This window comes from Hemitrygon akajei, chromosome 27, assembly GCF_048418815.1.
Source record: "Hemitrygon akajei chromosome 27, sHemAka1.3, whole genome shotgun sequence".
In the NCBI taxonomy this organism is placed as follows: Eukaryota; Metazoa; Chordata; class Chondrichthyes; order Myliobatiformes; family Dasyatidae; genus Hemitrygon; species Hemitrygon akajei.
This window is the reverse complement of record NC_133150.1, coordinates 10,539,585-10,565,748: the sequence shown is the minus strand read 5'-3', so window position 1 is coordinate 10,565,748 and position 26,164 is coordinate 10,539,585. Positions and strand designations below refer to the sequence as shown.

Below are 26,164 nucleotides of genomic sequence, written 5' to 3'. Positions count from 1 at the left end.
ATAGAAGTGACCAACAACATTCCAAACCAACAAGATTTTAGGTCCAAATCCTGGAGTAGTCCCAAATCCTCGGTATCAGTCCATCATGTTGGTGGGCACAAGAATACAACAGCCGTGGACAGTCTTCATTGCCTCAGTATCATGTACAGGAGTGATCATCGTGGGAGTGAGCAAAATCAGCTCTCACCTCCAATCCTGACACCAACTTTCCAGAATATCTGGGCCAGCATTTAAATTGTCCAAATAGAGTATCGTCCTTCGCACTTGGATACTAAAATCAATAGTTTGCTCTAAAAGTCATCACATAGATTGCATAAATCCCAATAAGCACAATGGGAATAGCTTTGGTAAAGGGAAGGCTCCTTTGCTTAGATTAGCATTAATATACTTTTTCTTTCTGATTCGCTAATTGTTTTGAATTGTTGTACGAGTAACAGAGCTTTTCTCAAACTGCTTCCTTGACAATCACACTCCCTAAATTAGTAACAGCTGGGTGGGTAAGGGAAGTCTACTGTGTATGAAATTACAGAAAAGTTCAAGAGGCTTTTATAAGGATTCATTTGTGTCATACAAAAGAGAATACAGCACATCAGATAGAAAGATGGTTGACTGGTAAGTGGTTGGAGAAGAGTTTGAACTAGTCCAGTGCTGGGAGCCTTGATTGTCAAAATATAATAATCTGGACTTGGGTTAAGAGAACATGACAATGACTTCTTATTCTTTCCCTAATAAATTATTTTAGCCTACTGAATCTAGTCAAAGCACCCAGGTAAAAGCCACGCAATTACAGAGAGAATATGCAAACTCCACACAGACAGTACCAGAAATCAGGATCAAACCCTCAGAGGTGTGAGGCTGTGTTGCTGTATCACCAATAAAACTATCAGCTTCATTAGTACAATGCAGAAATAAATGATCTGACAAAGTGAGGAAGATAGGGAAAGACAGAGTGCTGGAATAGTAGACAGACAGATGGAAGACATAATTTAATTGTGATACAAACAATGATTCTAGCCTCAACTCAATCTCAAAATTTATCTAATTATACTCTTGTGAATCATCTTAAGGAGTTTCCCCATAATAAGAATGCAATATATACAATTAAGCTTGTAGATAAATGAGAGGGAATATTTTGAGAAGAAAATAGAGAAATTAAATGCATTCGATGAAAAAAATACCAAAGGCATAAAATCAGCAGAGTTGAAATAATTTGAAACAGTTTCCTATAAAAATTAGCACAGTTGAGTAAAGCAGAACAAATCAAATCTACAGCATTTCAGATATTGTACAAGCAAGCAATTAATGATGATCAAAGGCTTACTTAAATCACATATTTCATATTGCTAGAGCAGAATATACTGATCAAATATGCACTCAAACAATTTCTAAGGAGCAAGAAAACAAGTGACCATCTTACCTATTTTGGTGGTAAATTGCCTATGAAATTTATACAAAAAGGAGCCTACTTTCCCCCATCCATTACAGCTGCTCGGGTAATGAAAATTTGCCCTTACAGAATTCACAATTCACTGCCCAAAAATGTGGGTTTTTGAATAAAATTTGTTCTCATCAAACTTGTGTGAGCTAAATAAGTAAACAGAAAGTTTATTGTATTTTCAATTCACATATCTTAACAGATGTGCAGATGACATAGTATCATGTTATGGACCATTTCCTAGGGATGTAACTCCTGCACAGGTGTCACCTGCAGGCCAGCTGTTGAAGCGGTGCACACACAGCCCACCTGTTCTGAATGATTCAGGATGAACATTTGAACATACATTCATAATATACACATGGTCTGGATGACTGCAGGAGTGGCAAGGATGAAAGACCCTGCTGAGCAGAAGCAGGACTTAATTTTCTTCTTAATTTCCAAAGCTCAACACCTTCTAGTAATACTCTCAATATATAATTATTGAACAATATCACACAGAAAGAGATCTGTCGCCTTTATCACTTTGGCAGAGTCAGTAATTAATTCCCATCCCCCCCCCCCCCCTGATTTCTCCACCACAGCCCTTAATACTTCTCCCATTTTACACGAACACATCAGGTTAGAAGACGTGTTCAATTCTGAAAGCAGGATTATACCATTACCTCCTTTCAGTCAAAAACAAAGAAGTGACACACATGGGTCTATGTGGAGGAGTGGGATTAGTTTTGAATTGATCTACCAAGACATAATTCTATGCATAATCTTCTGCAGTCCATCTGAAAACATCCCTCATCATATAGCATTTTAGCTAGCTGTTTGCAGATATTTATTCAAAACTGAGCAAGAATTTTTCTGATGGAACTTCCCTCTTAACTGCTCTAATAAAATTGTCTCATTTTAAACTAAAAGCACCAGATTAAACAAAATGCCTACTCAATTCAGATCAATTGTGAAACTACTGCTTATATATTAAAGGAGTTTAAAGTAATACTTCTGTGAAATGATTTAAATATTAGTGGCAAAAATAGGGCTTTGATTTATTCAGGCAATTCTGGATCTTTATAAGGAACAGCAGATGGATTAAGAATATTAAAAAACAGGGTTGATACCCTGAGATCTGGTATTTGCATTTTTGATTTGGCATGCTAGGATTAATTGACATTTCAATCAGACACTCCCTGTATAATATAATTTGCTAACTAACATTCAGGAGTTGGAGGAGATAATGAAGTTGGCTGCCTATCTCACTGAGGCTTCAATATGTACTTACTGCTTATTGCATAAGGTTCATAATTAAAGTCCCTGGGTCATACGAAGAGAAATAGAACTGTCACATGAAAGAAAATTGTAGGGAGAGAATAAAATGTGCATATAGTACTCCATTGTTTATTAATTAAATCCCAAGCTTCACACTTTTTAAAAACTATTTTGAACGTATGTATACTCGGTGGTTATGCCTTTGGCAATGTTGGCTAAGGATGGAACATAACATTGTTGGAACTTTCCTGTCATATACAATTTTACTACTGTAGAGAGAATCTCCAAACTGTGCCCAATGGACACAACAAAACAATTTTCTTTGATAATCAGTCAACTTGCAAATAAGTACAAGGTATATAGAAACACATTTGATTCACTGATGCCTAAATGGAAGACAATCTGTTTTCTATCCTTCTCTCCAATCTAACCTACACCAGACTCCAATCTGACTTGAACTGGATGGCTCTTAGTTTCCCCCGACCAAGTCACAACTAGAACTAATTGTCAACTTCAAAATAAGGGTAAGGAAATAAAGGTAATAGAAAAGGGGAAATAAAAAGGTCAATGACATAGACTTCACATCTAACATTCAAGTAAGTTCAATGCAGTTGAGTCTACAAAATAAAGTTGCAGGAAGAGCCCCACAGATTTTTTTTTAAAGTTTGTGTCAATATCAGTGTAGGTTTCACTTTCTGCCAACAATCAACCACCCCAAGAGACCTGCCCAGCAGGCAGATAAATTGGGGTACCACAATAGTTTATAATGAGGTGGTAGAACCAAGAGCCCTTATCCTAGACAATTACCCTCAGAAAGCCACTTAGATCAGATCAACAGAGGAAACCTGAAAATTATCACTCCTCCTAAATGATATATCAGTACTCTTCTTCTTAATCACTTACAAGATTAGTGGAAAGTTAGCGCCAACAATTTGCTCAAGCGATTTCAAAACCTACAAACAAGTGACACCATTTTAAATGGGAATCTTGAGATCGTAAGTGCCACACCGGGTTTTATTTTAGAAGATAAGGGTAGTGTGGTGTAGAGGTGGAGCTGTTGTTGCTGCTCCGGCTCCAGCAACCCAGGATTAATCCTAATCCCTGATGCTATCCAGGTGAATTCTGCACGTTCTCCTTATAGGTGAAAATCTGAACAAAAATCAGAAAAAGCTAGAAATACTCAGCAGGTCAGGCTGCATATGTGGAAAGAGAAAAAGAGCAAATATTTCAGGTACTTTAAATAACATGATATATCATTTCCCAGTACCCAAAAAAATTAATTTGTTTTAACCTGCAGCAAAATAAGACGTTAAACAGATACTCTGCCAAAGTTTAGCCTCTCTTTCACTAATTAAGTGGCAGCTCAGTAGATGAGTTCATACCCATTAGGATGATTCAATTCTCCCCAGAAGGAAAAAAAATCCACATTCTACACCAGAAGCTCATTAAGAAGCACGAACAAAATAGCAAAGCTTTGTATAACAAAACTGTACTAAAACTAGTCACTGTTATGTAATGATGAAAAACAGGTAGAAGCACAAAGACTTAGAGGTCGCAAATAGTCACAACACTATCATTAACTACAGTGGAGATGATTCAGTAGTTCTTTTGTCAATCAAGCATGATAAATGTCAGAAAGATATTAGCATACAATTTAAATGGAAAAATCCCTTGCTCTGTTTCTGTGGAAAATGTCCTGCTTTTAGTGGGAGAAGTTGTTATACTTTATTTCCTCTTTTCTTTGAATAGATGCTTCCTGAGTAAATTATGCTTGCTGTACATTAGACTTCTATTAGTCATCACACCTCCAATGCATTACTTGACATTGTATCCCAACACACAGTAGCAAGTGGTTAGCACGACACTATTGCAACTCCAGGCCTCACAATTCTGGCGTCATCTGTAAAGCAGTCTGTATGTCCTCCCCATGGAAGGAGTGGGTTCTCTCTAGATGCTCCAGTTTCCTCCCACATTCCAAAGACATACCAATTAGTAGGTCATTTGGTCATAGTAAATTGTCCAGTGATTAGGCTAGGGTTAAATCAAAGGTTGCTAGGCGGCACAGCTCGAAGGACCAAAAAGCTCATTCTGTGCTTTACCTTGATCAATCAATTAATAAATACACTGAACTAAAAACAAAATTTACCAGGCCACTCCGTCACAAACATTGTAAGTTTATGGGTTTGTGATTTACCACTTAGCAAACTAATTCTTTCAGTTATTGTTCACTATTAAATAAGGCAGCTCTATATTCAAATATTATCATCAATGAAATAAATTGGAATCATTGGTTTTAAACCAATATTGTTCCTTAATGAGAAACTTTTTTTAAAAAAAAGAACCTGCAATCACCAATATCTTGTTTAGAAAAGGACTGTGGATTCTTTAAATCTGAAAAAGCAGAGGCACTGTATAATCAGATGAAATACAGCTTATTGATTTGAAACATTAATTATATTTCTCTCTGCACAGAAGCTGTCTGATCTTACAGTAATATTACATTGTGATTACTCTAAAATCGATAACTATCAATATTACAGGTTCATAATATACTCACTGTACTTCACTATCTCTACAAAATGATCACGAATATGAACACAGTGTGAATCCTCTCCTCCTCTTCACCACTCAGTGCCCCTACCCGCCACATATTACTTACACAGCACGTTATTTTATTGATTAACATCAGTCACCACACCAATTAATAACAGGAACCATTATTGCAACTCTTTAACCTTTGAGATCAATTGCATACAGTCTGATTTAACAACATTTAGTATAGAGCCTGGATCTGGAACCATTATTTCCAGATTTATAACCTTTAATCTAAATCTCTAGATAGCCTAGTTATTTTCAAAGGGATTCAGAAGTGTCTTTGCATTCCCCACTCAGTTAAAATTTCAATGTGATCAACAATCAAGCTTTCTTCTCCCTAGTGTCTATTTTTTATTTCAATGAGTCATGAAATTAAGGTCAAAAATATCAGCAAAAACAGACTTCCAGGCTACATGATTGACAACACTGGAGCTACTTGCTCCAAAGAAAAAGAAATCTATTGCAGATGAGTCACATCTCATATGTAATGCTTCTTAGACTTGCCAATCATTGAAAATCTCCACAAAATTCACTATCCAGCCAATCACACAAAAGATTACTTACAGTAATAATCCCTACTCTTAATTATACTACTATTGGTCAGAACTTTTAAAGTTTAACTTTTTTTTGCTTTCAAATGGAACTGAAAAGATAGCACAATAAATTAAGTATGCCCTTAATCAAATCTGAGCATTAAATTTTAGGTTGATTAAGCTGGCATGCCTTTAAAAACATTGGATTGTTGCATTGCAATATTATACAATTTCTACTCAAGTCACTAAATTTATTTTTTAACAGAGACCAGTGATAACTTTTATAGTGTTTACAACTAATTTTTTTCAGAAAATGGTTCCTCCGGGATTGAAGTACAATATGCAATCAAATCAGATTGGATTCAGTCAGTAGCTTCCTTCTCATAAAATGGGGCACTTCTGTAATCTAAGCCCTTCAACTGAATTAAGACAAGGATAAAGATAAATAAATTGTCATAATTATCTCAGTCCTGCAACTGATTATTGGCTCAAAAAAAACCTCTGCAAACGTGTTACCCATGCAGAGTGCATCAGAAGTTACAAAAATTCCTCTTAAATGGGTGGCACATGAGCATTAGGCAGTTCTGGATATTAGTATACCAAAATTCAGAGTTCATTAAGCCTACCTTGTCCCATTAGTGTAACGTGAACAAATTCAGTAACAAATAAACAACACTAAGTTCTTATTCTTTCCTGTTTGAAAATCAAAGGTGGAATAACCCATTTTGATAATCAACAAGTTTTTAAACAGAGAAACAAGTATTTCAATTTCATTCATTCTATGACTTTATTCTCAATTATTCTGGTCAGATCATTAAAACCAAACTTGAGAACACTGATGTTATCTGATCTGCAAGATATTTTCTCAAACAAAATCATCATTCCAGTATGAGACGATCCTTAGTTGAAGCATGCTCTCAACTGAAATAGAAGCATCGTTGCACTGCAAATCACTGCTGAAGCAATGCTGCCACCAAATCCACTCCAGTAGTGAACTGCAGGAGCTGCTGAATCTCTCTCCTGACAGCACACACTCTGAAGGGTTTACACGGAGACTTCAGAGAGTAAAATGCATAGGTAAAGGAAGCTTTAGGTAAAGCAATAAAGAAAGATCACATTAACTACTTGAGAAAAATTAAAGTATCCCAAGTTGCCAAATATTTGATTATTTTGAGTACTGTATTCAAATACCTTGAATACATCTTTTGACAATCCAAAATAATCAAACGAATCAATTCTGTGATAAAAATATAACTATGAAAGATCTTTGAAACTGTAGAATAATCCTCTTTCGTGAGCATACCTATACTGTAGCTTCTTCTCTGCTTTTATTTACAGTACAGGAATTAGAGTTTAATTATTCATCTTTATTCATGGAATTCCTAACAGCAGAGTTCCACTGGGTTTAATACAACGACTCACTAGTTTTAAGTCTGATACTCTGAATGAATACGAATCAGTTATATGCATTATTCTGTATTACAAAATCTCCTCTGCAAATACAAAGCTCAGTAGGCAACAAAGATTTCTAATAGTGTAAAATGATGAAAACCTGCCCTTTCAAATAACCTTATGTATGGAATCCAACTATTTAAAATTCCAAAGATTATAAACTGCTTAGTGCTTTGCCATCCAAGTCTGCAATGTATCATTAAACCCACAATCAAGCCTTTCTAACAAAGCATTTTGTTTGATATAGTCTCTCTGTTAAAACCTCCCCCAAACACCCTGCTGAAGGAGAACAGTGATTTACCTGATACGTGCTAAAGCGAATTCCATTCTGCAGCTGAATCTTTATGGAGTTAGTCCCCGAGTTCATGTCGCAAAAAATCATACTTGGGCACTACAGGAATCAACAAATCCACAACAATAGGCAGTTGCAAAGCCTAGTTCCTTCTTCCTGTAATGTGGGGGATCTCACAGAAACTGCTCTGTATCCTTTAACTTGGAGCAGGATAACCAAGGGAAATTTGAACTCCCACAAGCGTGGGTTAGCTTTAGCTGCAGCCAGCCAATAAGCTGCTTGTCGTTGAAAAACAGTTCCTCATTGAAAGGATGGCTGATGTAAAACATGAGGAAATTATAGCTGGGACAGAGATCATGAGAGTATGTCACAGTGTAAGCAGTCAGGGAGCATAGGAGCTGCCCATCTGCTCCCACTGATAATCATATGCCTTTATAACAGCCAGGTGACTGATTACACCCTCCTGTCAGAAGCCAAACGGACTGACAACCAATGTGAGTGCAAGTGAGCACAGTGTCAGACGGTGCTTTAAGTCATCAGTACTGCTTTAGTCCCCATTATCAAGCCTCTAATTAAACACAGGATATACTAATATGGCAGTTAATTTCAAAATTAATCATAAAGCTCTCTGTGGTTAACTGCTCCCAAAATATTGTGAATTTTATGGGATTATACTGGCAGTGAAACACATGGGGTCTAGTTGTCACAATTAGATCACAGCATTAAACGTTCAAAATCTTAGCTGAGAAAACATGTTTCATCATTTTAAAGATACCATATAACATCACAATAACGACACTATCCACATTACACATTAACTTCTAACACAAAAAATACAAACACACTGCATGAAATCTATGGTATAACAAACCATTGAATGAGTAAGTCACAAGAGATGATTTACTCCTTCAGAAATATTCATTTAACAATCCCAAATTACTGAAGCACATCAGTGCTTTATTGAACAGAGAAGGATCGTGAAAATAAGATTTAAAATCCTCTGCAGATCCACAAGGGAGAAAGAACCACAAGATTACTGCAGATTTAGACAATGATTGATGCATCCTCACACCCTTTGAGTATTTACTTCCCACCTCAAGAGTTCTGGAAAGTTTGCTTATAATTCTAGCGATAAAGGAAACCTCTTCTGTTCAGGCTGAGAAGAGAACATGGTGTGATTCTTTCAGTGTTCCTGCTAAGCCAAGATTCTTTCAACCGAGCAACTATTTACATCAGCAACAAAATGTGGGTCAGGCCTGACTTGGGTTTGCAGCAGTTGTGGGCTCTGAATTTGTTGCTAGGCCAATTTGCCTCAGTGTAACCCACAACCAGGCTACTAAATGTGCAGTAAAGGCAAATAATAATATCTGCAAACAGCACAACTAGAAGCCTCGTCACAGGAAACAATTAATAGCTTTTTACCAGATACAAATAGAATTTAATCAGTATTTTCTCATTATATCTAAGAGGGATACAATAATGGCTAACGGTAACTTATTATATGAAAACATCACTGACACAGTGAATGATCTAAAATTGAATTCTAAATTTTCATGTGTTGATTTCTAGCTACTATTTTTTTCAGAATTATTCTACTTTAGAGTTGCTATCCATTAAGTGTATACTGTAAAATTCTCCATCTGCTACTAAACAGCAAGAATGCATTGTAATTTAACTATTTCACTGTCAGCTGTGTTCCAGATTAATAGCAATACAACTGTGTGCCTGATTTAACTCTGTAGTAACCTTCCTGGCTCTGGATTAGAAGTTTATAGACTCAAATCACACTTTAGAGACTCAAACACAGAAACTGAGGTTGCTATAGTGCTCAACCATCAGAGGCACCCTTCTCAGGTGAAACTCTAAAATGGAGCTCTTTCTGCTCCCAAAAATGAACACAAAAGATTGATCTCATTACATTAGAATGAAGAACATTAAGGGAATATTTTTTTCGTATCCTAAACAATACTTAGTATGATCTAAAACCAAGGTATCTGGTGATTAGCACAAATTAATTGTCATATTTCCAAAATTGCAACTGTGACGATGAAGTACTGTAGCTTACAATGAATGCTGGGACACTGTCAAGCAGGGATGGCAAACCTATGGCACCTGTGCCCAAGATGCACATGCAAAAACTTTGTTGGCATGTGTTATGCAGTGCTCTCCCTTAATTCTTTAAACCCCATCCATGAAAAAAGAAACAATGATCTTCTTTATTGCCAAATGAAGCAGTGAATAATCGTTGCAACCTAAAAACACTGAGATGCTTTCAATGGCAATGTCACATGCCAGCTTGGCAGCATGATCTTAGATGATACGTTTTGAAATCCTCACAGCATACTAAATAGTTGGGCTAGTTGGTATTGAGTTTACTCTGCTTATTTTTCTTCAGTCAGTTTTGAGTATACACTGGATAATAATAGTAAATAAAATGTTGTTTAGTGCCTCCATGAATATCTACCTTTTTTGCAATAAGCATGTTATTTAAGTTTATCAATGAGATATTTAAAAATGTCTTTTCCATCTTGTTCAGAAAATCAGACACCCGGAAAGAAACAGAATCATTCGTATAATGAGAAAAGAAACAGAGATTTTCAACAGTGGTGGAGTGAAAGATTTGGCATGATAACGCAGTATGCAGTGGTGCGCGGTCTTCCTCCATAAAGCACAATTATGAAACTGTTCATAAATGGCTTTGTGATATAAGTGAGCAAGAGCAAAAGAAAAAAAACACATTTCTCAAGAAATCAGCAACAAAAAAATGCAGTCACATATTTTTATGACATTTATTTCAGGTAGTTCCAACAGTTGCTACTAGTTTTGGGGTTTCAAAGATTACTGCTCTATGTGGAAAATTTACTCAATGATGGAGGATAAGTTAAAGAATTGTGGCTAAAATGTGCTCCTTTCCTTTTAGATGATTTCCCAGAAAAATAAAAATAATATTCAATGCATTAAGAATTTGGCAGTGAATAGAATTATAGTAAACTATTGAATATTAATGATGGGAATAAACACAGCAAAACAAGAAGGTATAGTTCATATAAATGTCTTCCCCTTTTGTCTTGAGAGCACTGGTATTACATAATCAGCTGGGCCAGCCATTATTACTCAAATTAGTAGTGAAATAAGTGAAGAACTGGTTAACTTGGTAACATTTCCTGAGCACATTACAGGGGTTGAAATATGTAAGATAGTAATAAAAGAACTGTGATCAACAAGTTAACCTTTCAAAAATAGTTTCTATACAACTGATGATCCACCCAGCAGGATTGTTAAAGAAGCAATTCTGTCAATTCTAGCAACACATGTTGGACATCCACTGATAGGTTTTCATTGTATAGTTCACGAGGAGGATTTGTGAGCAAAAACTGACCTTCAGGAAAATGAAGAAGTGATTAAAATTGTAACTAAGGCAATTAATTTCATTTCTGGGCATGCTTTGAAAAACAGACTATGTTTTGCTGAGTGAGGTGAATTCAGTGTACACAGGACTGCCTACGTACAAGCAAATGTTTGCCGAGTTAGTAGAGGTTCTATCCTCAAAGCATTGTTGAGTGGATGAAATTTCTCTCATTCTGATGTATGAAAAAGGTTCTTGTCAAGAATTATATATGTGTGAATTTGTTGATTGATGTTTTCTGTAGATTTCTACTCACATTTAAATAGCTTAAATGCCAAATTACAGGGTTCTGAGAAACCATCTGATGTTTGATAATATCGAAAGCTTTAAATAAAACAAAGTATTTAAATGTGATACCAAAAATAGTACTTTTAAAATATTTCCCAAACCTTAAAAAAAGAGATACTGAAATCTCTGAAAAGACTGTCAGAGCCTTGCAATGCCATTTTTGAGCATCATTGGTTCAACCAATGAATAATTTTCTCTACAATTCACTATGCTCAGTTCATTGAAAGAAATAGGAAAAAATCATAAAGTATACAGTCAGTCCAACATCAGGCAAACTGAACTTGGAAATATATTTTGTAATGGATTGACTTGAATAATTTTGAAATGCAATTGATTGATTTAATACAACAGCTCAATTTGGAGGCAAAAAATCTGACGAATTAGGAACTGAACTTGATAATATTGAAGGAGAGTGGTTACAGATGGAATCAAAGCTTAAAAATCCAGGTAATGAGGCTCTGAAACTCTAGAATTCCATTCCTGAAACTCAACTGTCTGCAAGATGTTGCAATGGCAATATTAATAGTATTTTCTACGACATATTCATGAGTCATTGTTCTCAGTGATGAACTTGGTCAAGTCTAATTATAGGAGTAGACTTACTGATGAAACTACTGCTACATGCAGAGCTCTCAAAATAACCAAATACAAACTGGATATAAAATATTTGTCATTGCTAGTGCAGAAACAAAAGTCTCACTGAGAGCAACATGTGTTTATTTTCCTTTCCTTCATCTTTTTCAAATATTCACCAAAGCTTATAATTTCACATTAACATTTCTTATGTTATGTATGAGTTTCAACAACAGTATTATTTCAAAATTATGCTATTTTTCAATTGTGTTTTAATAAATGAATATTAACAATTCTGAACAGGTTTTCTAAAATGCTTCATTTATATAAATCAGTCACTGCTATAATTGTATTCTCAAAAAGGCGGCACCTATCATTAAGAAACCCCTAACACCCAGGGCAGACCCTCTTCTCATTGCAATCATCAAGGAGGAGATTCGGGAGCCAGAAGACACACACAATGTTTCAGGAACAGCTTCTTACCCTCCGCCGACAGATTTCTGAATGAACTATGAACCCATGAACACTACCTCAATTTTTTTTAGTTTTCTTCTCTTTTTGTTCTACTTAAATTTAAATATATATAGATATATTGTAATTTATTGTTTAGTATATATTGCAACACACTGCTGCAAAATAACAAATTTCATGACAATAATCAGTGAGATTAAACCTGATTAATAGTAAAACAATGAATACAAGTAATAAGCAACAGGACTCATTCTTTTTCCTTTAAAAACAATAATTATTATTACTAATTTGTTAATTAATGCTAATCCCTGCTCAAAAGTAACATGGCAATTTTTAGAATTTAGGCACGTGTTCTCAGAAAGGTTAGCCACCCCTGCCATATGGTTTCCAAAGGCCCTGTACAAAAATAAACCATTCATTCTATTTATTAAATGAAAGCTGCTGGTTTAGCACATTGTTACTCTAGATAAACTCCAACTATAAATGGATATATTTATTTATTTAGCTAATTTGCATTTTAAAAACTGTGGTTTCAGGATAGATCAATGAGTAGTTTGCTCTTCATTCACACATTAACAGAACAAAAAAGCTAGTCAGCACATCAAACCTGGATTGGTTCTTTAAAAGAATTACACTGCTACAATTAGTATTACTTTGCTCTTTCCATAGACAACTACTTTTAAGTATTTGTCTACTTCCATTCTGAAAGTTTTAACTTCAAAGTAAGTTTATTATCGAAGTACATATACAACTAAGATTTATGTTCTTCTGGGTATTCACAGTAAATACAAGGAATGCAATAGAATCAATAAAAGATCACACCCAACAGGACGGACAACCACCAATGTGCAAATGACAACAAACTGTGCAAATACTGTACAAAAATAAAGAAATGTTCATAAATAAATAAGCAATAAATATTGAGAACATAAGATGATGTGTCCTTAAAAGTGAGTCCATAGGTTGTAGTAACAATTCAATGATGGGGGCTAGAGAAGTTGTGTGAAGTTTACCCCTCCGGTTCCACATCCTGATGGCTGTGGGTTTATAACAGTTGCTTAGTCTGGTGGTGTGGGTCCTGAGGCTCCTATACCTCCTTCCTGATGGCAGCAGTGAGAAGAGAGTATGGCCTGGATGGTGCAGGTCCTTGATGATGGATGCTACTTTCCTGCAACACCACTCCTTGCAGCTGTGCTCAATGGTGGGGAGGGCTTTAACTGTGATGAACTGGGCCATGTCCACTACTATTTGTAGGTTTTTCAAATCAAGAGCATTGGTGTTTTCATAGCAGGCTGTGATGTAGCTTGTCAATATACTCCCCACCACATATCAATAGAAGTTTGTCAAAGTTTTAGATGACATGCCAAATCTGTCTGCTTTGAAAACTAACCCTGCTGACAGAACAAACAGTTGCTGCTACAGTCTAGCAAAACAAATCAAGGTTTTGAACACCCACCAAATCTTAGATTACTTATATTAGGATGGCATGGTAGTGCAGTGGTTAGTGTACCCCTTTACATTGCTAGCTGTAAGATCAAGGTTCAATTTCCGCTGCTGTCTGTAAGGAATTTGTACATTCTCCTCATGATCACTTGGGCTTCCTCTGGGGGCTCCAGCTTCCACCCATATTTCAAGGATGTACGGTTAGAGTTAGTAAATGCCGTGCCGGTATCGGAAACGTGACAACACTTGTATACTACCCAGCACAATCCTCGCTGATTTGATATGACCAAACAACACATTTCACTCTATAGTTTGATGTACATGTCACAAATAAATCTAAGCTTCCTAATCTTTCTTTCTTTATAATTGCACTTTAAATACTGAGCTGGGATACCAATGATCAAATAAACAACAAATCAAATGTGTTTGTTAGCTGTTTTGTAGGTTTTAAGAGTCAAGAAAGATGTGTCTTTCTGTAATGACAGTGATTGTGTGCAGGTTACATACAGCAAGAGAAGGGCCTTAAACTGAGCATCTGGACGACAGAGGTTCTCAGCCCACCTGTCAAACTAGACACACTGCCCCCACCCAGAGCCCCAGACCCCTGGCATTGCATGGGCACAATGTAGAGAAATCCTGGAAAAGCATGGATCACTTTCCCTATCTGGGAAGCCATGAGTTAGCCAAGGAAGATACTGAAGACAAACTCACCGTTACCTATAACCTGCCAAAATAACCTTTGGCCATCTGAAAAAAGACAATGGAAGATCAAAACTCAAAACCCATCAGCAAGTTCATGGTCTACTGAGTTGCAGTGATCCCTGACCCCCTGAATGCTTTGGAGACATGGACAATTAACAGTATGGAGTAGAAACTACTGGATGCACCACCAAAGCTGTCTCAACAAAGTTCTCCAGCTCCATTGGCAGAAAACATGAAACAAGGTTAGGATCCTTTCCTTTGCTAACATTCATGTGCTAATGCTCTCTCATATCAGTCACATACCTAACCCAGACCCCCATAACAAATACACAACTCTGAGATCTATCATAGCATGACATTTCCAGCAGAGCAGACAAAATGCTTTGAGGATGTTTCAAAGCAATTAAATATAACATTACAAGTGCTACACCTGCCCTTACACCTCCTCCCCCACTACCATTCAGGGCCCTAAACAGTCATTCCAGGTGAGATGATACTTCACCTGTGAGTCTGTTGGGGTCATATACTATGCCTGGTGCTCCTGGTGTGGTCTCTTGTTTATTGGTGAGACCTGACATAGATTGGGAGACCACTTCGCCAAGCACCTATGGTCCGTCCACCAGAAAAAGCGTGATCTCCCACTGGCCACCCATTTTAATTCCACTTCCCATTCCGATATGTCCATCCATGGCCTCCTCTACTGACATGATGAGGTCACATTTAGGTTGGAGGAACACATCATATTCCATTTGGGTAGCTTCCAACCTGATGGCATGAACATCGATTTCTCAAACTTCTGGTAATGCTCCTCACCCCCATTTCACCATTTCCCATCCCCTTTTCCCTCTCTCACCTCATCTCCTTGCCCGCCCATCGCTCCCCTCTGGTGCCCCTCCCCCATTTTCTTTCTTCCATGGCCTTCTGTCTCTTTCACCAATCAACTTCCCAACTCTTTATCTCATCCCTCCCCCTCCAGGTTTCACCTATCACCTTGTGTTTCTCTTTCCCCCCCCCCCCCACCTTTTAAATCTACCCCTCAGCTTTTTTTCTCCAGTCCTGTCGAAGTGTTGCAGCCCGAACCGTCAACGGTACTCTCTTCCCCAGATGCTGCCTGGCCTGCTGAGTTCCTCCAGCATTTTGTGTGTGTTGCTTCAATAATTTCACTGATTTATGGTACATAACTGCTCAAAATGGAGGAGGAACCTCTGGGGAGGTACCAAGCACCTTGAGGCTGCACACAGCAAGCACACAAAGGCCAACAGTGGAAGGACCCACCCATTTCACCACCTGGAAAGTATCACTAGGCACCTTTTGAAGAAACAGTAACAACCACACAGAACTTTCCACAGGAGTGCAGTGGAACTAAGCTATCCTGGACCCCAAGGGAATACCCGAGAAGATCAGGCTTCATCTCAATGCATACATGTAAGAGGCTTGTTAGCTGAGCTATTTCAGTGAACTTATTAAGTTTCAATCTGTATGTAAATACCAATAAATTCATTATTCTTTCTAGTTCAGAAAGTACCTTTTTAACCATGAACAAATTTTATAAGCAATCAATAATACTTTTTTCACTGGCTTCTCTGGTTTGTATCCACGTATTATTACCAACTTCACAATAGGATTTTTGAGCCATAAAGAAGTCAATTCCAAATAGCTGACACAATGGTGAAATGTTTGAATGCACTGAGCTTTGATTGTTTTATTAAATCTCTCAAACAATTTTAAACTTGAGAAAAATAATCTCAGCTTCTCACACCTTTCCACTGAAAGGACTTCTCTATCCTTTCCTTTTTCAGCTTCTCTTGCATCATCCTGACGACCTTCTTAAAGTGTGGTGCCCAGAATGAATGCAGTATTCCAGGTGGGGTGTCAATGATGTTTTACGGTTAACTAGTAATGAACTATGCTCCGCTACAAGGTACAGTCGGCCCTCCTTATCCGCGGATTCCGCATGGGCGAATTCAACCAACCACGAATCGCGAAAACCCGGAAGTGCTCTTCCAGCATTTGTTGTTCAAGCATGTACAGACTTTGTTTTCTTGTCATTATTCCCTAAACAATGCAGTATAACAACTAGTTTACATAGCATTTACATTGTATTAGGTAATATAAGTAATCTAGAGATGATTTAAAGTATACGGGAGGATGTGCGTAGGTTACCGTGGATCGGGATCGAAAAAAAATCATAAGTTCTCTTACTATGTAAGTCGGAACAGGTAGATCCAGTATTACTTAGTGTCAGTTAGTCAAAGTTTGTCTAAGTATATAGTATATATTTTACCTTTCTATGCATATAAAACACTTAAGAACGTATGTTTCAGTGCCAGGCTCGGGAAGTTCCTGAGCTTGATCCGGTGACAGACCACTTTCAAGTGCGCTCTCCTTCCATGCCTGGTTGATGTGGAGGATCAAAAACCCAAACCCCCAAAACCCAATAATTAAACCACTGCGTTGCTTAGTAATAATTGTAGCTTTCATCGGGGCCAGGCCTTTCTCACTTTATCCTTTAAAATTATTCCCATCGTTGACTGACTGTAGCCTAACGCTTTTCCAATGACCGATGGCGTTTCATCTCTTTCCGATCGCTTTATTATTTCCACTTTATTTTCATTCGTGATCGTGATTATTTTCGTGAACAGAAACACTGCGGATTCAGAGCTCGGCCACCGGGTCCTAATGTCCACCGCACTAAGACAGGTTAAATAAGGTCTGGGGTTCCGCTGGGTCCTAAGAACCACTGCATTGAGACAGGTTGAATAAGGGACTTGAGCATCTGCGTTTTTTGGTATCCGCAAGGGGTCCCAGAACTAATCCCTCGCAGATAAGGAGGGCCGACTGTACTTCAAAAGGAAATGCCCAGACCAGAGAGAGAGAGAGAGTGCAGAAGGAAAACCCAACACTGAGATAATGCTCAAGCATCTCCCAGGCACTGGGCTGTTAGCTGCAATTATTTATTGTCTGTTAGTTTGACACTTACTAGCCCAAAGAGCTTTCAGTGTATTAAATTTCTACACAATCTCCTTGAAGCTTCTCCCAGTCTTTATTTAGCAAATATCCTGTATAAATTCTGAACACTTTAAGTGGGTGGAGGTGTGTAGTGGTATTGCGGGTGAGAAGCTCAAGCAATGAGTTTAGTTCAGCCAAAATCCATGCTATGCCATATCAAAGAGAACATCACTACCAAATCTGACCTTCAGGGAATGCTACCAACAACTTTCCTTCAATCTGAAAAAACAGCCAAGAATTCTGGCTATCACTTTGCCAATTTCAGTGACATTTTGTAAAAGAATGAGAAATGCAGACTGGAACAATAGAACTATTCCTCCTATGCTTGTTTTGCACTGTGCAAGTTAGGCAGAGGCAGAACTCCTTCTTCCTTTTCCCCTTCAAACAACAAGTTTTCCTGCTTCAAACTGTCTTGTTATATTTAAAAACTGAATTGGCCAAAATTAATTACAGATGCCAATGCTGGCTAGAGAAACCAGAACACAGGTGGAGAGGAGGAATCTTCAGATGCTCAACCATATTGTTCAAAATGCTGAGAATTTGGCAGTGAAGCCTTCTGTTAAACACCTTGGCTGGTCTCCAGACACCTGAAGTATCACTAATCTGAGACTGTTTTATTCAATTTCAATGTCCTGTAGTCTATACAGAAATTACTAATTTGAATGAGAACTTTCAAAGGTGGTGATGTTGTTGGAACTGTGTTTAAAGATGGGATCTAGCAAATGCAGAAGAAAGTTCTAATCATGAGGTGTGCAGTGAATAATATGGATGGAGCAGATACAGCACGTGTCAATGCTAAAGGCAAAATATCGGACAGAGCTAAAGGTTGGAAACAACTCAGTTGGGGAGAAAGCTTCTAAATGAATCATAAAAGCTACAAATGTGGTGGTTATCAGGGGCAAGACTTGGTCTATCTCAGCTGGCTCTGCCAAATGGAACACAGTTTGGAATAATTACAAGGCATTAAATGAGAAGCACAATTATGAACAATATTGTAGTATTAAAGATCATTATATTTTTTTAAGGAACAACTAACAAAGTACCATTTGGAAAGCTTGGGGAAGGGAAAAGGAGAAAACAATCAACATTCAACAAAGCAGAGGCAGCTGTTCAGAAAAATCTTTGCATTTGATAATAAAAACACTCAAATCTCACATGGCAGATGGAGCTGCACAGAAGTTTTGGCTTCGGACCAATGGGCTCTTACAACATCACGTGGTGCCACAGAATTAAGGATTAAAACAATTAAGTAGTTTTTGCAAATTACAGAGAAGCATAAACTTACACCGTATGCTGGGTCACAGAGCTAAACCCCTGCTACTAAAAGTTCACTCTTGCTGTTATAGTCAATGGAGAAAAGCGCAAATTTCAAGAAACTATTCAAAATAAATGAACAAGTTATTGACATGTTTAAATAAGAAGTGAAAGTATTTTGGGATCAATTTGAATAAGCACACTTATGCTGTTAAGACAATAAAACAAAATTTACAGTAAATCATGCACTAAACGTTTATAAGTTGAACAGAGTATCACATTGCAAGTTTTATGATCAATTCATAACTCCTGTTGTCCATAAATACTGCCAATCAATCAACTATTTGAAACGTATATTTATACTGTTTGTTAAATCTCAAGTTGCCTCAAAAAACGTTTCCTACACTCAGTGGAATAATATAATCATTAGGAAGTACGGTGTTTGATGGCTAATATGATTGATTGCTAAGTTAATATTGGAAGCAGAGATATCAATTAAGCTACGGAGTATGTATCGAGATCAAGTTGCATGATATACTCAGTTCTTAAAATGGTACACTTGTGATTTATGCATACTATGTCATAATGTTAGTAAACAAAGGAACCCAGATACTGTCATTGTCTATAGATTAGTTCATCATAATTTTCAACAATTACATACAAAAATTTAACATACTTTATTTCTCATCAACTATGTCTTGGAATGAGTTTATGCATATACAGTATATGGCAATATAGGTATCTTAATAGAAAATATGCCACAAATCAGAATTTTTAAAAAATGCCCTGCCCTCAGTGCAGTCAGAAACCATACAAGCAAATTGGGGCATATTAAAGAAAATGCTGCAGATCTGGTACATCTGAAATAAAAAACAAAACATTTCTGAAATGCTTACCAGGTGAAAGAGCACACTGACAAGTAAATGACGATTAACTTAAAACAATCCTTTCTCCATCATTGTTGCCTAACGTGCCAACAACAGCTTATATACCGGCTGGGTAGCCTCTAACCTGATGGCATGAACATTGACTTCTCTAACTTCCGTTAATGCCTCTCCTCCCCTTCTTACCCCATCCCTGACATAGTTAGTTGTTTGCCTGTTCTCCATCTCCCTCTGGTGCTTCCCCCACTCCCCCTTTCTTTCTCCTGAGGCCTCCTGTCTCATGATCCTTTCCCTTCTCCAGCTCTGTATCACTTTCGCCAATCACCTTTCCAGCTCTTAGCTTCATCCCACCCCCTCCGGTCTTCTCCTATCATTTCGCATTTCCCTCTCCCCCCACTACTTTCAAATCTCTTACTATCTTTCCTTTCGGTTAGTCCTGACGAAGGGTCTCGGCCTGAAACGTCGACAGTGCTTCTCCTTATAGATACTGCTTGACCCGCTGTGTTCCACCAACATTTTGTGTGTGTTGCCAAATATTTTCGGTATTTTTCCCATGTTCTGTTTTGTTTTAATCCAGAAAGGATTGCATTTAAAGCAACAGAAAATCTTTGTGGAATATACCCAGAACCTTTGTGGTGCCTCCTGATGATTAGAGTCACAAGTCACCCTAATCTGATTGCAAATCTATTTTTATCAATGGCAAAATTATCAGCTCATGAAAACTTTTCAGATATGTTAGCAGGATTCTGATGTTGGAGGTTCAAGAGGCAAAGACACAAGCTGTATGAGGATTAACAACAATAAAAATTATAACTGTGACACATTGGTATCTATTCTGCTAGGTGCCAATTAGTGAGATGTGCATCCAGTTTCTCGTTATTGAGCGACTCAAAGGAAAACAACATTTTGACAATTCAGCCCATCAACTCCAATGCACAGAGCATGAATTACCGTAACTCTATTCTCTGTAAAACAGAACTCGGCTCTTATATTCTTTCCCAGCTCCTGCCATCTTCACCTTTTGAAAATTTCAGGAGATATCAATAAATCACTATTATCTTTCTCCATCAATTCTTGCATTAGTGCATTATCTGTGCATTATCTTGAAATCTTCATACCATCCTATGATCCTTGTCTACTTTCAGCAGTCTTTCCCCAAGAGTAACTGGGGATGTTGTATCTTTTCAAGGAAACTTTGAGCACATTTTTGAATTTCTTTTGTCTGCCTCATAATCTCCTCCTATAATAGACATCACCGAGAATATCTTTTTAAAAGTTCCAGTGTTAGGCCTGTGAATGACATGCCCAACCAAACAGAGGTAAATGAATAGCTAAGGGCCTCGGTCTGGGGATATTAGCTTGGGAAAAACAGTAATTCTCTTAACCTTGCAGAAATTTATGTAATTTTTCTTAACTTTCCAGAAATTTGGACGATTTTACTGTGATAGTATTAGTAGTAGTTTTCCCAAAGTCTTCTGACACCCTACTGTAAGTTATCCAGGTCTCAGAATCTAGCATTAATGTTGCCCAGTAGATGATAAACTTTGAGCTAGATTTGAGGTCTTGATATAAAATACAATTTTCCTCAACCAAAGCAAGCATTATCCAAAAAAGTTATGAATAATAATGTTTATCAAGCTCAGTGATTCAAAGCTTGAATGAATAAACTAACTGTTATGATTTTGTAACTCCAAAACTAATTGGGAAAAAAAATCGGCAAGAGCCAGAGGTAACACGTGCGCATAAAATTTCATTTCTTTACACGTGACATGGTGGCATGATGGCGTATGCCATTCATGTACTTTTACATAGAACTCATAATGAATTATGTAAACAAAGATTGATTTATTAAATACTAACAATATTACTTAAATTTAACTGAAATATTAAATACACAACACTAATATAACTTGAAACCCAAAGCCGGATTTTTGTCCTATTACTCAGTAAAGGACATCTTTTGTTTTGATGATACACAATTTTGAATTTTTTTTGCTCTTCAAGGCACATTTAATGCTTCTGGAGAAATCATACCTTTCACAGGAATACATCATAATGATTTGTTACTTAATAATCTAAAACATGACTGAAAGAATATTACAGTCTTTGTTTTCAAGTGGATGAACAGTAATAAATTGCATTTACAGTATATTATATATTTTTACATAAGAATTTGTCCCAAAGCATTTGGAATCAAACAGTATTGACAAGGTAAAGTTGACATTTATTTTAGATTTCCAATATCTATAGATTTTTTAAAATAATTTTCAAGGTTTAAGGTATAAAGTTTTTCAAGATATGAGATTTGATAATACTTTAAGATGAAGTTTCATCGAAAGATTAGTTTTAAGAAGAGGCAGGGCTTTTGGAAACAATTTTCACAACTTAGAGCAGAGGACATTGCAAAACAAAAATTGAGAGTAGCGGACACAGCTTTGGGCATTACTGAAACCAAATCTCCACTCCACAAAGCTAGTTTACACTGATTGCTGTCTCAGCCTCAGTACAACAGCCTACCCACCCAGGCAGTCAATCTTTTCTTCCCTCCTACTGGGCAGAAGATACAAAGACATGGAAGTACAAATCTGCAGGTTCAAGGACAAGTTGTTACAAGACTATTATATGGTCCCCTACTATGATAAATAGACTCAATCTCAACCTAACTCACCCTTACATTTTATTTTCTGCTAGCATTGCACTTTCTCTGTAACACTATTCTAGACTATTAAAAAGTTGTCCAGTTAAAACACTCTGTTGGTTTCTTATCCCACAGGCTTCAGGTTTAATTAATCATGTTTAAATTGCTAAGTAGATTTCAATATAGCTCAAAGGGATGTACCAAATGATAGCGTGCATCCTAATCAAGTCTGCTTGTTAATGATCAAGTACCCCAAACATGGCTTTCTCCACAATGAGATTTCAAGATGAACTCCATGGCTGATATTTTCCTTCAGAATACAAATGGAGAAAATTGCTGAAGAAATTGGGAAATTGAAGGAAAAGTGGAAAGCTTCCCTCACAAGCTGAGCTATACACATCCCCAACCTTTATACAATGTAACAGGAAGTTAGTACTTAGATGGCAAAAATAGATTGTTCATTCAAAGGTTCAATAGACAAATCATTAGACAGGAAGTAAATGCTCCAGGTAAATTAGGACACCATTGCTTTCTTAAAGTAATGAAGTAGGATTGTGGGTTCGATTCCATCAAGCAAAGCTCTTTAAGATAACAGCTGAAAGAAAAAGGCTCCAGTCAGAGCTTTCAGGGTAGCATGCACTTGCCGATGAATTAAAATCAGTACAGCTATTGGACTGTTTCTGAGAAATACTGATGACTCCTAATTTTTGCTGCTGATGCAAAAATTTTAAGGGGAAGTTGCCAGTATTTTGAAGATAACTATAGAATCACAAACTAGTATTGTTAATCCATTTGCATGCACTGAACCCAAATCTCTGTAATCCTTTCCTACAGAAGTACTGTACTAGATCAAATGATTTTTAAATGTTGTAATAATATTTGCCTCCACTTCATTCCAAATAGTCACCACTCTCAGATGTCCTTTAAATGTCTCTCCTCTCACCTTAAACCTGTGCCTTCTAGTTCTAGACTCCACAGCTCTGGGGGGGAAAATGCTCATTCTATATAGTCTACCTTTGCCCTTCATTATTTTTTTTAACTTTGTAAGTTAACTCTCAATTTCCCATGTTCCCTTGAGAATAATCCCAGCCTATCTAATCTCTCTTTATAACCGAAGCTCTCAGTTCCAGTCAAAATGCTGGTGAATCTCTTCAGTCCTCATTACTACCACAGCCTTTCAGTAGTGAGGTAACCAAAACAGTACATAATACTCCAAGTGCAGTCAACTCTATATTTTATACAAATGCAACTCATGTCTCAACTCATATACTCAATGTCTTGGCTTATCATGGCAAACAGGTCAAATCCCTTTTTCACAATCTTTTCCTATGTCACTACTTCCAGGTAGCTATGGACTTGCACCCCGAGATTCTACTTTACATCAATCCTCCTAAGGTCGCTGCCATTTACTCCACATGTCCAAACAGATTTTGACCTCCCAAAGTGCAGTACCTCACACTTGTCCAGAGTAAGTTCTGTCTACCACTGTTTCACCCAACTTTCCAAATGTTTTCTGCTCTACTGTACCTTTACACAACCTTCCTTGTTAACTACGATTCCACCAACTCTTGTTTCATCAGCAAACTTATTAATCATACTCCCTACATTCTCATCAAGTCATGTTAATATGACTGATAATTGTGGTACCACTCTTGTTACACATTTCCAGTCAGTAGAGCACCTGTCTACCTGACCATCCCCCTTTTTAATGCCCTGGTTACTCTTGTCTCCATCAGCCACTCCACACTGCATTGCATTTCCTCTGCTAATGCAGGAGGTACAATGCCCCCCCCCCCACCCCTGTTTACCTCTTCTCTTTCCACCAACCAGTCCTTTCAGCTGAAAGAACAATTCACTTACACTTCATCCATAGGTAATGTGCTTAATTTGTATCAGAACCAACAGTCTTGAACCTGCTAAAATCATTCTACTCCAGACCTCATTGAACAGGGCCCAAACTTGGAAAAAAGAGCTGAGCTTGAATGATGAGGTGCCAGCCCTCAATATCAGTGCAGATATTAACTAAGTGTGGAATTAATGAACACTTGAAAATGAAGTCATTGGGAATCAGGGATAAACTCTACCTATCCAGTCCAAAGGATCTAAGCTATGGAGCCCAGAGATCAGTCATTTTATTCCAAACACTAAAAAAAGTTTTTCATGGCCCACTTCTAAGGCAATGGCCCAAAAATGCTGGCCACATGGATTATATAAAATATGCTGAAATTGCTTTACAGCACACCTGAAAAATGTCTTAGTAGCTTTTGAAATGGTCAGAAGGAATTTAGCAGGCCAATATTATTATCTGGATGTAAGTAACCATATTACGAGTAAATAGACTGCTCCAAATTAAAAGCATTGCACATGGATGCACTTCTTAATTTAGATACTTTTCTCAATTTACAAGCACTGGAAGATAACCGAAGGCTATTTTTAAAGTTAAGGAATAAGAGTGACCAGAGATGTTACATGATTTTGTACTTATCATTGTTGTATTATCTATGGGTTAGATGAGAGAGGGAGCTAAATGAATCTGTTTACTGAGAATATAAAGCTTGGTGCAAAAGAATATTACTAGAAACAGCATTGAATTGAATTGACTTTATTTCTTACATCTTTCACATACATGAGGAGTGAAAATCTTTACATTACGTCGCCATCTAAATGTGCAATGTGCCATCATAGTACTTTATAATAAATAGAACAGTACATGTAACATTGAGTGCACTCAAGTCAGCATGAGTTCATCAGTCTGATGGCGTGGTGGAAGAAGCTGTCCCAGAGCCTGTTGGTTCTGGCTTTTACGCTGTGGTACCACTTCTTGGATGGTAGCAGCTGGAATAGATTGTGACTGGGATGGCTTGGGTCCCCAATGATCCTACTGGCCATTTTTAAAACACCTGTCCTTGGAAATGTCCAGAATCATGGGAAGTTCACAACTACAGTTGCACTGGGCTGTCCGCACCACTCTCTGCAGAGTCCTCTAATTAAGGGATATACAGTTCCCATACCAGCCAGTGATGCAGCCAGTCAGGATGTTCTGAATTGTGTCCCTGTAGAAAGTTCTTAGGATTTGGGGGCCTATAACAAACTTCCTCAACTGTCTGAGGTGAAAGAGGCGCTGTTGTGCCTTTTTCATCACACAGCTGGTGTGTACAGACCACGTGAGGTCCTCAGTGATGTGGATGCCAAGAAACTTGAAGCTGTTCACCCTCTCAACCCCAGATCCATTGATGTCAATAGGGGTTAGCCTGTCTCCATTCCTCCTGTAATCCACAACCAGCTGCTTTGTTTTTGCAACATTGAGGGAGAAGTTGTTTTCTTGACACCACTTTGGCATAGAGATGACTTCTTCCCTGTAGGCCACCTCATTATTGTTTGAGATAAGGCCAATCAAGGTAGTGTCATTGGCAAATTTAATTAACAGATTGGAGCTGTGTGTGGCGATACAGTCATGGGTATACAGGGAGTAAAGGAGGGGACTTAACACTCAGCCCTGAGGGGCTCCTGTATTGAGAGTCAGAGTGTTGGAGGTGAGGGAGCCCACTCTTACAACCTGCTGGTGATCTGACAGGAAGTCCAGGATCCAGCTGCACAAGGCAGGGTCAAGGCCAAGCATCAGTCAATAAATCAAAAAAAAAAGTCCTGCAAACAGAAAAGAGGATACTCAACTTAAAATAGGCCTCCAACAGCCTTCAAGACCTAAAAGCTGCTTAACATGTTAATGTTACATTGGTGATGCAAACACTGTACCAGATAGTGATACTTCTTTCTTCTTCAATGATTCTCAGAGTTTTCTCTGTAATATCTTGCAAGGCAGAATACTTTTTAGTACTGTTTAATAAACTCTGTTCATTACTGCACTTAACTAGAATACTACACAATCTATGTTTTTTTAAAAAAGGCAGGAGTTCCTGGTCACCTTGGTC

General features: G+C 37.5%; 1 protein-coding gene across 8 annotated transcripts in view; it reads right to left on the bottom strand.

Annotated features, from left to right (window-relative positions):
* ppfia4 (PTPRF interacting protein alpha 4) overlaps nucleotides 1-26,164 on the bottom strand; it is a 682,729-nt gene that overhangs the window by 405,097 nt on the left and 251,468 nt on the right. For 2 of the 8 annotated variants that reach the window (XM_073030371.1, XM_073030369.1), the window contains exon 1: nucleotides 7,577-7,822. The exons of the other annotated variants lie outside the window; for them this stretch is intronic. Coding sequence is in view for 1 of the 2 variants with exons in the window: in XM_073030369.1 (XP_072886470.1) it covers nucleotides 7,577-7,657 (81 nt within the window). In the remaining variant the exon portion in view is untranslated. Of the gene's footprint in view, nucleotides 1-7,576; nucleotides 7,823-26,164 lie in introns of those variants that run through there. 8 annotated transcript variants of the gene reach the window in all.